This window comes from Oncorhynchus masou, chromosome 23, assembly GCF_036934945.1.
Source record: "Oncorhynchus masou masou isolate Uvic2021 chromosome 23, UVic_Omas_1.1, whole genome shotgun sequence".
In the NCBI taxonomy this organism is placed as follows: Eukaryota; Metazoa; Chordata; class Actinopteri; order Salmoniformes; family Salmonidae; genus Oncorhynchus; species Oncorhynchus masou.
Genome location: NC_088234.1, coordinates 48,181,823 through 48,195,356, shown reverse-complemented (window position 1 = coordinate 48,195,356; position 13,534 = coordinate 48,181,823). Strand labels below are relative to the sequence as shown.

The window sequence follows — 13,534 nt, the reverse complement described above, 5'->3', positions numbered from 1 at the left end:
CCACTTTGTTTACATACTCATCTCATATGTATATACTGTACTCGATACCATCTACTGTATCTTGCCTATGCTGCTCTGTACCATCACTCATTCATATATCCTTATGTACATATTCTTTATCCCCTTACACTGTGTATAAGACAGTAGTTTAGGAATTGTTAGTTAGATTACTTGTTGGTTATTACTGCATTGTCGGAACTAGAAGCACAAGCATTTCGCTACACTCGCATTAACATCTGCTAACCATGTGTATGTGACAAATAAAAGTCCAGGAGGTACAGAGTGGCAGGCAAGCTCGAGGGCAAGGCAGGCAGAATGGTCAGGCAGTCGGGTAGAGTCCAGAAACAGGCAAGGGTCAAAACCGGGAGGACTAGCAAAAGAGAATAGAAAAAGCAGGAGCACGGGAAAAGCACACTGGTTGACTTGAAACATTCAAGACGAACTGGCACAGAGAGACAGGAAACACAGGGATAAATACCCCGGTAAAAATAAGCAACACCTGGAGGGGGGTGGAGACAATCACAAGGACAGGTGAAACAGATCAAGGCAATATCTACATCCACCTTTCATAGTGTTTGGGACCTTTTTAAGAGATTTACATCAGAACCTTTACTGAATGAAGGTGTTGCTCTTCGTTACCTTATTTCAAACAACACAAAGCACCAAAAATGCAACCTAAAAACTTACAGCAGTTGAATACATGGTGTCTTGGTGGAAATACTGTAATAAACACCTGGGCAGATTCTCAGCCAGATTTAACTCAATGCACCATCGCTATGTGTAACCACGATGAATTATATGCTCTGGTAAAAAATGAAGCTTAGAATATTCTACTGTTTTAAATTATTCAGCTTTAGTTCTGCCTTCAGAGCATCTAGGGCCAAGAAAAGCATGGGAGGGGATCCGAAAACACATTGGCTGTTTAGTTTGACACTGAATTGGACGTTAGCATGAAAGCACTGATGGGTCATAATTACGTAAAGTTTGATATCTTGATCATGAGCCAAATGGATGTTTTTGATAGAGGATGCTTTTGAACGTGCAGTGTTGTCGTGTCTGCGATATGTACATAATGGGCAGCTATTTGAATCTGTTTCGTGTCAAATTGAATTTCGCCGTGGTTTTGTTGTTGTAAGGGTCTCCAGCGTAGAGAGAGAGAAGAAGAAGAAGGAGGAGGAGGAAGTCTATTGTTTGGAGAGGTTTTTTGGAATTTCCTTAGGATGACCTAAATGCTCTGCCCTTGGAGGAAAAAAGGCTCACTCTTTCTTTCAAATGCCATCGGCCGCAGGCCGATTGTTGACGGAGTGGATGGTCGTGGGGCTGGAACATAATAATAATAATGATTGTGAACACTGCAAATGGACCACAACTAAGCCCCAAAAAATAACAATAATTGAATACCTTGGATTAAGTTGAGACAAAATCACGTCTCTTTTTTTATTCGTGGGGATACTTGTGAACCGATTCATTTTCCTAAATTAAACTCCTTTTTAATGTATTTTTACTAAAAACTTTGGAGTTTTGCCGACCCCTGTTATAGGGTGTTATGGGGTGCAGTAGACTGTCCCACATAATTCAAGTATGTTTGGGCAAATTTAAGAGAAAATATACTTATCAAAATGACAGAAAGTAAATATACGTTTAGCCAGCCTTGACAAATTGACATCTGTTTATGTTTATTTTTGCTTCCCTGTACCCACCATCTTGTCATCAATAGGTCATAGGCTGTACTGGCATACTATCTGGGTTTCCCAGCCACTCCCCTGCTCGGTGGGCCAGTCAAAAGCACAAGGTGTATAGCCACTGAGCTGTGTACTTTGAAACTCCTCAGGCAGATGTTGCGCGACTGTCAAAATGTCACACTGATTTACCTCCAGACTGATCTGGAACGAGGCCTTCTCTCGCTAAACGATCTGGCTGGGAGACGCTAGCGGGGCATGTTTATTATACAACAGTTGAGCAGATATCCCTACCTCCCCGTCTCCTCCGCTCTGTTTGGAGGATACCTGACACCAGCACAGAAGGACTCTCACACTCACAAGAGGGCATTCATCCTTCCTCAGAGAAACCATGTGGTGTCTGCATTGTAGCTTGATCATTGAAAACATGCAATAAAAGTCATGGTTGGAAGCCCCTCAATTTCTCATCAGTTATATTCCCTAGTTTTTCACTCCTCTCATACACTCTTAGAAGACTAGTCACTAGCTAGAACCTAAAATGGTTCTTCAGCTGTCCCCATAAGAGAACCCTTTGAATAACTATTTTTGGTTCCAGGTATAATACTTTTGGGATCCATGTAGAACCCTTTCCACAAAAAGGTTCTGCCTGGAACCAAAAAGGGTTCTTCTATGGGGACAGCCGAAGAACTCTTTTGGAAGCCTTATACCACAGGGTTTATATTACTTACAATATGCCAGGACAACCTATGACCATATCTGCAGATAATATAGGGGAAAGGTTGAGCTATGCATGTCTACAGCACTATCTATAGTAGGTGAGGATATGCTGATCAAGTTAAACCTAGTTGTGTTCTATGGTAATCAGTTCATGCTTCACTCAGTGCAGCGGAGGTGGTGTATTTCTGTCTGATCTGCACATTCTCCACTGCTGGGATATTGTTTGCACTAGACACAGATCTATATATTGATTTCTGAGTCCAAGGCAGTGTTACGACTTCCGCCGAAGTCGGTTCCTCTCCTTGATCGGCTGTCGACGTCACTAGTCTTCTAGCCATCGCCGATCCACCTTTCATTTTCCATTGGTTTTGTCTTGTTTTCCCACACACCTGGTTTACATTTCCTTCATAACTTGTCGTGCATTTAACCCTCTGTTCCCCCCATGTCTGTGTGTGAAATTGTTTATTGTCAAGGTTGGCCAGCTTCCTGCTGGTTTGCGCCGGGTTTTGTTTTATTCCCCTGCTTTGTGGCAGCCGGTACTTTGTACTTGGGTTTTTGTACTTTGTGACGCTGTTGCGTTCTGTGCAAATGATTGCCTTCGTAAAGTGCTTTGTCCACTCATCTCTGCTCTCCTGCGCCTGACTTCTATGCGCCAGCTACACTCACCACACTCACCCCTTGACAGGCAGGTTTAGAACCAGCACCCTCCTCAGCACTTCTTGCTACATGTAGTCGAATGGCTACCCAGACTATTTGCATTGCCCCTCCACACTACTGCCACTCTGTTGTCATCTCTGCATAGTCAATAATTCTACCTACATGAACATACTACCTCAACTAACCGGTGCCCCCACATATTGACTCTATACCGGCACCCCCCTGTATATATTGTTATTTTTTACTGCTGCTATTTAATTACTTGTTACTTTTACTTTTTTTAACTGTTGGTTAGGGGCCCGTAAGTAAGCATTTCACTGTAAGGTCTACTGCACCTGTTGTATTCGGCGCATGTGACTAATACAATTTGATTTGATTTACATAAGTTAGTCCTAAGTATTTCAAAAACTAAAAACATTGTATTTGGGGCAAATCATTCACTGAACCTCAACTAAATCTTGTAATGAATAATGTGGAAATTTAGCAAGTTAATGAGACTGTGAAGAGACACACCGGCACAGACACACTCATACACACACATATGATAACATACGCACTATACACACACGTACACATGGATTTTGTGTTGAGTAGTGACCTGAGGGTACACACTTAATGTATTGTGAAATGTATTGTAATGTTTTTAAAATGGTATATAACTGATTTTATGTTGCTGGGACCCCAGGAAGAGTAGCTGCTGCCTTGGCAGGAACTAATGGAGGTCCATAATAAATACACATACAGTAGGAGGACACGGAGGGAAAATATGTACATTTTCCTAATATACATCCCACTGGAATTGCATTTGTATTGACAAATGATGTACATTTACCCACTGTTACCCACCGAGAGTGTAAATTATGACGTCATTATTATTATTTTGAAACCAGTTGCATTTCTCACCAATTAGGCTAAATCTTCTCTGAAACATCATGCCGAATTACCTTCCACCGCTATCCATACAGTTGTGTTTATTTTTGATAATCAGGCCTTATACTGAAGCAGTTGTAGTAGGACACCTGAAAAGCAGGTCTGGAATCAGTTAGACATAAGTGTGTGTATATGCATGCAAGTGTGTGTGTATGGACTATGAAGGGTGCTAGAAACTCAGTTGGCTAACAGCTGTTGTCAGGCTGCTGCCCTGCACTGTGTGTCTGGGCACTTGGCCAGCTGGATGCAGTTGGAAAAGAGGGAGGGAGGATGAAGGAGGCCCCTCTCTCTTTCTTTCTCTCAATTTCCCTCTGACTGCTTGCTGTACTAGCTGATATATGGCATGATGGGGGAAGAAGTGGGCCATTCTCTCAAAAGGAGAGCCGCCCAGTCTCATTTTCCCTTCATCTACATGAATGTAGCCCTTTGAAAGGAATGTTTTGTGTGGCACTGAATCTTTGTGACAGTGAATGTAATGGGGCATCTCTTTGCCTTTGTAGGTGTTGTTGATTGCGGCATAAATTGTGTCTGCTCTGCTTCGTTCACGCTGGCCCAATCAGTGTCCGCTTTCCGGAGAAACTCTGTTGATCCTGTCTGTCAGCATCACCACATTCTCTGATGTTTACAGATTCTATACATGCCACTATAACATACATACAACTATGTATTGAATTGATTACATGCACAATGCACATGCACCTGTCCTATCATTGTTGTCATTTAAGGATGAAGTAATAAGTCTGAGTGCCTATGAGGCCAACCTTGAGATCTATTCTGGAACTTGTGCAACGGATTTCAAGTAGTTCTAATCAGACATGCAAAGAGACAAGAATCTCACTTGTATATTGTTTTAAATTAGCCTCTGTGTGGACTGTGGTATAGTATTAACATGCACTTGCTCAATAGTTGTTAGTTACTTCTTTTTCTTCTTTTTACTTCTAGTTGTTAGTTACTTGTTTTTCTTCTTTTTACTTCTAGTTGTTAGTTACTTGTTTTTCTTCTTTTTACTTCTAGTTGTTAGTTACTTGTTTTTGCGCTAAATGTAAATCATGTTTTGAAAATGTGGTTTATTTCTCCAGTGACCTATTTCAACAAGCTTAAAGAAAAACTCCACCCAAAAACTATCTTTTGGTATTTGTTTCATTAGTCCATTGTTGATATAGTCGCCAAATGTGTTGCATGTCAGCAGTCAAGTTTTCAAGATATATGACTTTCAAAATACAGAAATACAGCCGGTAAGATGCAAAACAAAAAGTTAATCAGGCCTTGCACTGTGAGGTATTGAGTCCTCTACTCCTGCCGTTCATGAAGGCATATTACAGTATGTTTGTCTATAGAGCATCCATTGTGAAGGATGGGTTTCAACACAGACGTGCATGCTAATGCACCAATCGCAAACTCACTACTTGATAAACCGGGCAGATGATACTAGATGAAGATGTGTTTTCTTTTATGAATCAAAACGTGTGCCCACCATCCTCCCTCTAGCCTCTTTACCCGTAGGACCTGTATTTGGTGATTGCGTGCGTCTCTGAACTGCAACAGCGTTACAAGGAATGTGTTTGCCCGTCGTGTTTAAACATCTTTTCTCTTTTTCTCTCATACCAGCAGAAAGGATATTTCTGGCCCTGTAATCTTAGTATGAAAAGATGAGAAAATCAGAGAGGATGTGAAGGACGTTTTATGTGCAGACATTTCTTCCCTTCCCCTCACACTTGCTGTATTGAGGAGGCGGTGTGAGCCTAGCTACCGGGGCAGAGGTGGCAAGAGGAGGCTCTGACCTCATTTCTCATGGTGCCACAGGACCAGAGGTTCAACGCTTGGATTGGATGATTAGCCTCTTTGTTTCCTTCATCACACAGGCTCTCACCGAGAGTGGGCTATGAGAATCACACTGGAAGACACAACAATGTCATTAGAAAAAAGATGAGCTAGACTTCGTACCCAGACTTCTTTCTAGAGGTGAAAAAACCCTGTTATAAAATGAATCGGGTACATTTTCGCTTTTTAATTTTAATATATCCAAACCATTTGTGTCTTAAGGATTCAAATTACTGTTAGTTTACAACTTGTTAGTGTGAGAGTGTGTGATAGTGTGGTCGCTGTATCTGACATATCAAAACTCTGCCTTTGCCTCTAGAATACCATATTCTCACATAGGGTAATACATTGCTAGTGTGCTAATGCCTAAGATTATTTATTTCTGTAAACTTGTAATGAACTTTAACATTGAGTTTTAAATTCCAGTTCTTGCTGCTCATATGTGTTATCGAAAAACCTCCATTGTGCAGTCATAAATTGGGGCCTAGTTCTCCTGTAAACACCCAGTCTGACATCTGCACTGAGGGTCTGAAAAATGTAAAGAGTCATCTGGGGAAACAGAGGAATGTGACGAGAACAGGAAGTAAAAGCCTCTCCTGCAGAGAGGAGAAAAAAGTCCAGGCGCAAAAAATGAAAGCCTCTCTTTCCACTCAGTTCAGCTCCAGCTCATGTGCTCACTCAAGCAACATAGTTTCTGTATCGCAATGCACCAATGAATTGAATATTTTTTTGCCATCTGCTGCAATCCTTTTCTGGGGGTCGGGGGAGTCTGAAAATGTTTTCAACTTTATAGCCACAGCACACATAAAGGTAATTCCAAAATAAAGGAAACACCAACATAAAGTGTCTTTTTTGTTTATTTATTTTACCCCCTTTTTTCCCCCAATTTCACTCTTGCCTCATCGCTGCAAGGTCCCAACGGGTGGCAAAGGTTGAGTCATGCGTCCTTCGAAAACATGACCCGCCAAACCGCGCTTCTTAACACCCGCCCGCTCAACCCAGAAGTCAGCCGCTCCAATGTATCAGAGGACACACCGTTCCTCTGACAACCAAGGTCAGCCTGCAGGTGATTGGCCCGCCACAAGGAGTCACTAGAACACAATGAGCCAAGTAAAGCTCCCCCGGCCAACCCTCCCCTAAACCGGACAAAGCTGGGCCAATTGTGCACCGCCCTATGGAACTCCCGATCATGGCCAGTTGTGATACAGGCCAGGATAAAACCGGGGTCTGTAGTGACACCTCTAGCACTGCGATGCAGTGCCTTAGACTGCTGCGCCACTCAGGAGGCCCCAAACATAAAGTGTCTTAATTAATAGGGCGTTGGGACACCACGAGCCAGAACAGCTTCAATGCACCTTGACATAGATTCTACAAGTGTCTTGGACTCTATTGGAGGGATGCGACACCATTCTTCCATGAGAAATTCCATAATGTGTTGTTTTGTTGATGGTGGTGGAAAACGCTGTCTCAGGCGCTGCTCCAGAATCTCCCATAAGTGTTCAATTGGGTTGAGATCTGTTGACTGAGACGGCCATGGCATATGGTTTACATCATTGTCATGCTCATCAAACCATTCAGTTAAAATGGATGGGGGCATTGTCATCCTTTTGGGGCATAGCCATGGTAGTCAAAATAATGGAAAAAATAATGGCCTGCCCAGCATTTTTATACATAACCCTAAGCATGATGGGATGTTAATTGCTTAATAAACTCAGGAACCACACCTGTGTGGAAGCACCTGCTTTCAATATACTTTGTGTCCCTCATTTACACAAGTGTTTCCATTATTTTGGCAGTTACCTGTATCTGGCTGTTTGGCCTGTCAGTCACTTATGGAAGAGAAATGGCCCCCTCCTCTGCTTTCTGCCGGAATGTGTAGAACATTCCAGGCAGAAGGACCACTCTGCTAGGATGTAGGGAAAGAGGATACTCAATCTATGGCTCTTTTTGTGGTGGATAAATGTTTATTTCTTCACTTATTGTTGGCGGAAAATGATCTTGTGTTGTTGGGACTTGATTTTATTTGGACTATTAGAATTCAGGATTCTAAACTATTCTAGGGCTTCTCCACTTCAGAGATATGTATGGATTGAATAGTGAAGTACGGTACCTTCATTGAAACATTTGATTCTTTAGCACTCATTATGAAGAAACTTTTGTGGCTGTTGATAGGTTGAGCAGGAGCATTGTTTGGTTATTTCCATGTCTCACCTTAGGATGAATACACATAAAGTAAACCTTTATAGACCCTTTTCAGAGCCCAACATTACCAATAGGATTTAAACACAATAGTGGGGGATGTTGAAGGAAATCATTATACTGTATATTGTTAAAATACTACATATGTTTTGTAAGTGTGAAGGCACCACACTATTCAATTAATTGATGTATTTGCTGTTGCCAGTTATGTAAATTACTTATATTTATATTGCCATATCCTTAATGAGATTGTGAGTGATTGATCGACTTCAACAATACTGTAGTTTCTGGTTGACCTGTATTACGTACAGTTAATGATTTCTTGGGTTATTCAAGGAAATTCTAAAGAAATAAATAGAAAATTTTCACTCAGATGCCCAAATCAACTTGCACGAATTAGTCAGAAAAAAACATCTGCATTGACATTTTGCAACTGCTTGTAATGAACTCAATACATTTGAATGACATCTCTCATTAAGTATTTTATACTGTCAGGTTAATAATAAACTACACAGACTGCACTGGAACACATTTACCACTAGAGCCACAAACAGTAACAAAGCGTATACCCTGCGTAACGCTCTGGGTGTCGTGGGTGTGAAGTCAGGCGCAGGAAACAGAGAGTTCAATATAGTGCTCTTTTAATGCACACACGGTGAACAACGGCCACCCCACGAAACACTGGGTGCTCAAAACAAATGCCCCAAACGTGGGGACGAAAACAGTCCAGCAAAATCCACGAACAGAAACAAACACGTTTGTCTCCAATATCCACAAATGTTACAATAATTAATCCCGCACAAAGAAACAGGCGGGCTGGCTGACTAATAAAGCCCAACTAATTACCACAAACTCATAACAGGTGTAACCAATAAACACACATGGAGGGGGAGGAAAGAATCAGTGGCAGCTAGTAGGCCGGCGACGACGACCGCCGAGCGCCACCTGAACGGGAAGGGGGAGCCACCTTCCGTCGGAGTCTTGACACCCTGCCACTGTTTTTTGGCAAACAGCTGAGGGATGGGGCTGGAGAAATGTAACCACTCTCAATCAAATTCATAGACAGAGCTATGGATACAAGGACTGACCATGCATGATATCAAAATGATTGTTTTAACCATGTTTTGAGGCTTTTTTATTTTTATTTTTTTACAAATAATTAAGTTAAACATGCTTATATTCTGGGTTCTGAAGGGGTAAGCTCATGCGGCCTTCATAAGTTATATTCTCCAAGAATCAACCGTTCATTTAAAAATCATTCATTTAAAAATCACAAAAATGTATGTAGCAAATACAGATTGCCCCTTTAAAATAAGACTCAAGGTTATGATTTAAAGGAGGGGGTATGGGGGAGGGGGTGGAGAAGATGGAGTCTATCCACAGGTGGTCTGTAATTCCACACAGTAATTACCAAGCAGTACATTGTGTGGATTCGGACCACTCAGTCACTCTGGAAGGGCGAGAAAAGGGCGAGCGTTGTGGAAAACAGACCGGTAGCGAGATGTCCCGTTGAGACTGAGACCATCCCCAGACACTTAAAAACACAGAGGAAGCACTGTTATTGTGCATTGTCAAAGGGCCTTTTCACAAGCATTATTAAGGGAAGCTAATGAAAGTGGTGGCAAATGGACACACTTTCATTCAATTCAAATGCCATTGTGTTTAAAAGGCAGGTGCATCAACCGTTTTATCTTAAAAGAAGAGTTGTTAGATAGCCAGGAGTTTCAAACGAAAGGTTAGAATGGTAACATTCTTTGTAGTGCATTATCAGAGGATGACTGAACAATCAAAACTAAGATCACAGCTGCACAATTTATTTGAATTGTTGAGAAATAGGGATTGGCAGTGTACTAATGGACATAAAGTATGTCCTAAATTAGATGATTTTGATGAAGCTTTCTGTTGTTTGTTGTTGCCAAGCTAAGTTGACTCATGTTGTGTCTACTTGTTTCTGTCTCCTCAGATGCAATGGCAACTCCCTCTCCAGCAAAGAGCATGGGTGACCCTGGCATCACCCCACTGTCACCCTCACACATTCAGGTAAGAAACCCACCATGGAATATTCTGCATGGAGATGGATCCATAAGAGCCGTATGAAGTCTGTATAAACAACTCAATTACTGTGGAATGAGAGATTGTTATGAGAGATTCACCACACAGTCTTTTTAAGTCGTTAAACGAGCCACCAGCTTTTCCATGCAGAATAAATAGCACATCTCATTAAACGTTGTTGACTCCAGTTTTCTGTCCTCCCCACCTCAGCAAAATGACACGGACTCGAATGCCCACACGGGACCTTCGTTCATCGTGGTGGTTGCTGTCGACTTTGGCACCACTTCCAGCGGCTACGCTTACGCCTTCACTAAGGAGCCAGAATGCATTCACACCATGAGGTAAGCCAAGTCAACGCTGAAATGCAGTCGCTGGGAGCAGGAGGAGAGAGAGAGAGAAAGAGATTGAGGGAGTGATGGGGAGGTGCACTCAGGTCAGGTTGTTCTGTAGCAGAGTATTATTGAATATTCCCTGGCAGGTGATGCAGGAGACATTGAATGCATGGTGCTGCTTTCTGTTCTTATTTAGGTCTTATTTAGGCGTAACCATAACAGAAAGGTTGTTGATAGCCAGGTAAAAGGTGTTTATCAAATGATTGCTCCTCTATTTCATTGTCATCATTTTGGGGCATAGCCATGGTTGCCAAAATAATGGAAAAAATAATGACCTGCCCAGCATTTTTATACATAACCCTAAGCATGATGGGATGTTAATTGTTTAATTAACTCAGGAACCACACCTGTGTGGAAGCACCTGCTTTCAAAATACTTTGTATCCCTCATTTACACAAGTGTTTCCATTATTTTGGCAGTTACCTGCATCTGGGGCGGCAGGTAGCCGAGTGGTTAGAGCGTTGGCCTAGTAACCGAAAGGTTGCAAGATCGAATCCCTGAGCTGACAAGGGTAAAAATCTGTTGTTCTGAACAAGGCAGTTAACCCACTGTTCCTGGGCTGTCATTGAAAATAAGAATTTGTTCTTAAATGACTTACCTAATTAAAATAAATCTGGCTGTTTGGCCTGTCAGTCACTTATGGAAGCGAAATGGCCCCCTCCTCTGCTTTCTGCCAGAATGTGTGTAGAACAGTCCAGGCAGAAGGACCACTGCTAGGATGTAGGGAAAGAGGATACTCAATCTATGGCTCTTTTTGTGGTGGATAAATGTTTATTTCTTCACTTATTGTTGGCAGAAAATGATATTGTGTTGTTGGGACTTGATTTTATTTGGACTATTAGAATTCAGGATTCTAAACTATTCTAGGGCTTCTCCACTTCAGAGATATGTATGGATTGAATAGTGAAGTACGGTACCTTCATTGAAACATTTGATTCTTTAGCACTCATTATGAAGAAACTTTTGTGGCTGTTGATAGGTCGAGCAGGAGCATTGTTTGGTTATTTCCATGTCTCAAATGGAGATATAAAGGGCCATGGAGGCTTATAACTGGATTCCAATGACTGTCCTTAAAGGTCAGAAGAAACAGTGTTTGCTCCCTCTCTCATCAATGCCTCATTGGCAGCCATCATGTCATGGCCCCAGCAGTGTAATGCTCTTGTTAGCACTGGTCGGAGGAGCTGGTTCATTTAGCTGAGGAACCAGCTAGACTGCCATCCTGAGACCTGTAGGATCCTCTGACCCATAAAACACACAGGTCAACTCTTTTCCCTGTGTGTGTCAGGCACCAGGGCCAACCTCCATACATTGCAGTCCCTCACTGAAACAGACCGGTTTTTATATGGTTTCATGCACTAGTTTTAAGGGGCCCTATCTGAACTTTGAATTCATGATCTATCTTAGAGCAGCTGTGGCCAATCTTATACGTAGAAGGCCAGTGTGGTTGCAGGTTTTTGTTGATTTTAATATTTTTTCAATTTATAGCTAAACTTGTTGATATTTAACTGGCAATCGACAATAGTTCTAAGGAGTTGTCCATAGAGAGAACATGTCTGGAAACTCTATATACGACATGTTACAGTTTTATGCATGACTTTCGACCATAATCTGCATTTTCCCTCTTGCAAAATTTCAACAGAAAATGGGTAACACTTTGTAACATCAGAAAATCTGTCAAAGGTGAAACTCGTAAATTCTGTAATAGTAAAAAAATAAAAAATAATTGTCGGTTAGACTACTAGGTAGAACAGTTCTACTAGCCCCTACACTGAAATGTAGCAATTATGTGCTTAATAACACAAATCTTTCTGTGTCTTGGACATTTTTCTGAGAATGAAGTTGTTTTGTAGGAGTGCTAGATAAAATGGGGTATTATTAATGTCGCATCCTTAGGGTGATGCAACACCGAGAGACACAGACTGGGAGAATTGTCTATTGGGGAAACCTCTCCTGTCATGGGTCATTAACTCCAGACATCAGGTAACAGTGAAGTAAGATATTTTTACTGCTGCTGCCAGACCTTGCAGTGAAAACAGCCAGAGCCCCAAGATGATTTACTTTGGATTGAACCATCTGCTCTCTAAATCCTTACAGAAACAATAATAAGCCCTCTGAATGGATCTGTAAAGTTTGCCCATAACCCGAGGGAACTGTTTTGGGCTGCTTTAATGTTTTAGTTCTCTTATGATAGAGATTTCAGTGTAGAACACCTCTTTGAATAGAAGAGGAATGCATTGCTGTATTGAATGTGAGCATTAGCCAGTTGCATCTCTATGACATAGACATTAGCATTCCTTCCCTGTCCTCACTGTTGCTGGCCCTCACAATGGAGCAGGAATCTCATTGCCGATAGAAGCCCAACCTGAGATGAAAACAGCTATTCGGCCATGGCTGCCAGTTCCTCTGGAAATTGCCAACACTGATAATATTTTTTATTGTGAGTATATTTTTTAGAAATAATTTCTGTTCTTGCTACATTTTGCAGTAAGCCACCCTTTAGTAGTATGTAGGCTACAGTGCATTAAGGCTTTTAGTTGGTGATTGCCAGAGGTCTGAATATAAGCTTGTCTGGCCTCCCACTGCACTAAATGCCTGTCTTACAGACTACTCACAGTGAAAAGAAATGCATCATTTACAGACCTTCACTCCTTAGAGCTATTTTCAGTGAGGCATATTCCATTCCATCTACGGTCGTGTTATACAGTCGGCTAGCTATTTTTCACCCGCCATGTTCTTACATGTTAACCAGTTTAGCCATACTGTGGAGTTATTTGCATTCATCGACAGTTTGAATCACAACCATGTTTTAAGTTCTGTTACGACGACTTACTGTCACATTGTCAGTTAGCCTCAATGTGACAGTTACAATGACTATGTTACAACGACTATGAGTTTTGAATAAATAGGCTACAGGTTTAGATTTTTTGATTGTATCAAATGATCATGTTAATTAAGGTATATGTTTTAACCAAACATAGATCAGTAAAAAAAGATTAGGGAGTTATATAGCGTGATCATGCTGTGATGTGAAAAGGAGAAGAATTATCCCTCTATTATCCATCTATTAAGTGGACATACCATACTCCG

At 41.5% G+C, this 13,534-nt stretch overlaps 1 protein-coding gene across 1 annotated transcript in view; it reads left to right on the top strand.

The window, feature by feature from the left end:
* LOC135510964 (heat shock 70 kDa protein 12A-like) overlaps positions 1–13,534 on the top strand; it is a 48,267-nt gene that overhangs the window by 10,079 nt on the left and 24,654 nt on the right. Inside the window, exons 2-3 of the mRNA XM_064932322.1 lie at positions 9,967–10,043; positions 10,266–10,396. Of these exons, the coding sequence (XP_064788394.1) occupies positions 9,967–10,043; positions 10,266–10,396 (208 nt within the window). The remainder of the gene's footprint in view (positions 1–9,966; positions 10,044–10,265; positions 10,397–13,534) is intronic.